The sequence below is a fragment of the Pundamilia nyererei genome, unplaced genomic scaffold (assembly GCF_000239375.1).
Source record: "Pundamilia nyererei isolate P.nyererei 1_Seehausen unplaced genomic scaffold, PunNye1.0 scaffold00111, whole genome shotgun sequence".
NCBI lineage: Eukaryota > Metazoa > Chordata > Actinopteri > Cichliformes > Cichlidae > Pundamilia > Pundamilia nyererei.
In genome coordinates, this window is record NW_005187512.1 from 1,816,287 (window position 1) to 1,817,192 (window position 906).

The following is a 906-nucleotide window of genomic DNA, read 5'->3' on the forward strand; positions in this document are numbered from 1 at the left end:
AACAGGTGCACGACACAGTCTCAATATACAAGCTGTGGCAGGAAGTCTTTATATTACAGATATTTTAGTCATTCCATCACAACTCAAAGGTGCCTTGTTGAGTGGCTGCAAACATCTGTAAAACTGAAGTTTTGCATGATTGGACATCCAAATAGTGTAGAAACTTCAAGTATGTGAGGAAAAGCAATTTTATTTTTTACCTCCAGAGTCAACAACGATATCCACTCCCAGTCCTCCCGTCTCCTCCATAACCGCCGACAGCAGTTCTGATGAGCTGTTATACACTGGAATAACTCTGGCTTCACACATAAACACACATATATGAGAGAATGAGTCACTGCAGCTCAGAAAACATTTAAAACTAAGAAACCGACTGAGTTGTGTGTAATTCTACTCTGATCACATTTAATTTGCAAACTGCAGTTTTCACTAACGACCACATGATGGCAGCAGATTTTAGATGAAATAATTATTTCTGCAAAACTAGAAAAAAAATATTACTAATGGCTTATCTTCCCATAAATAGAATTACAGCTCAAACACCAATGACAGTTATGTTACTAATCAAGCTAGGAAGCAAGGCAAGTCAGTGGGGAAGAGAGGAAAAGAGCTCACCTACTAAGGGATCCTGAACACCTGAGGAGAATATGAAGGTGAGGAGAGGACAGGATGCAGAGATGAAAACAGGTTGGAAGCAGAGTATGTGAATATGAAAGGAATGACAAGAAAAGGCCAGTTTCGGTATCTCAAAATGTGATTTTGGAGAACATTTCAAAGATCATCATCAAGTTTTTCAATGCGAGCTACAGAAATGTCAGCGTGGGTCGGTACGCACCTACGCTGGGCCGAAGCTGCTCAAGGAAAGTGTGATTCTGTGGCGAGTGTGACGTCGTCAGCACCTTCGCC

The 906-nt window shown here is 41.1% G+C and overlaps 1 protein-coding gene across 1 annotated transcript in view; it reads right to left on the reverse strand.

The window, feature by feature from the left end:
- Positions 1-189: 189 nt before the first annotated feature.
- Positions 190-906, reverse strand: part of cryzl1 (crystallin, zeta (quinone reductase)-like 1) — a 4,010-nt gene continuing 3,293 nt past the window's right edge. The window contains exon 5 of the mRNA XM_013912993.1: positions 190-299. Within this exon, the coding sequence (XP_013768447.1) occupies positions 190-299 (110 nt within the window). The remainder of the gene's footprint in view (positions 300-906) is intronic.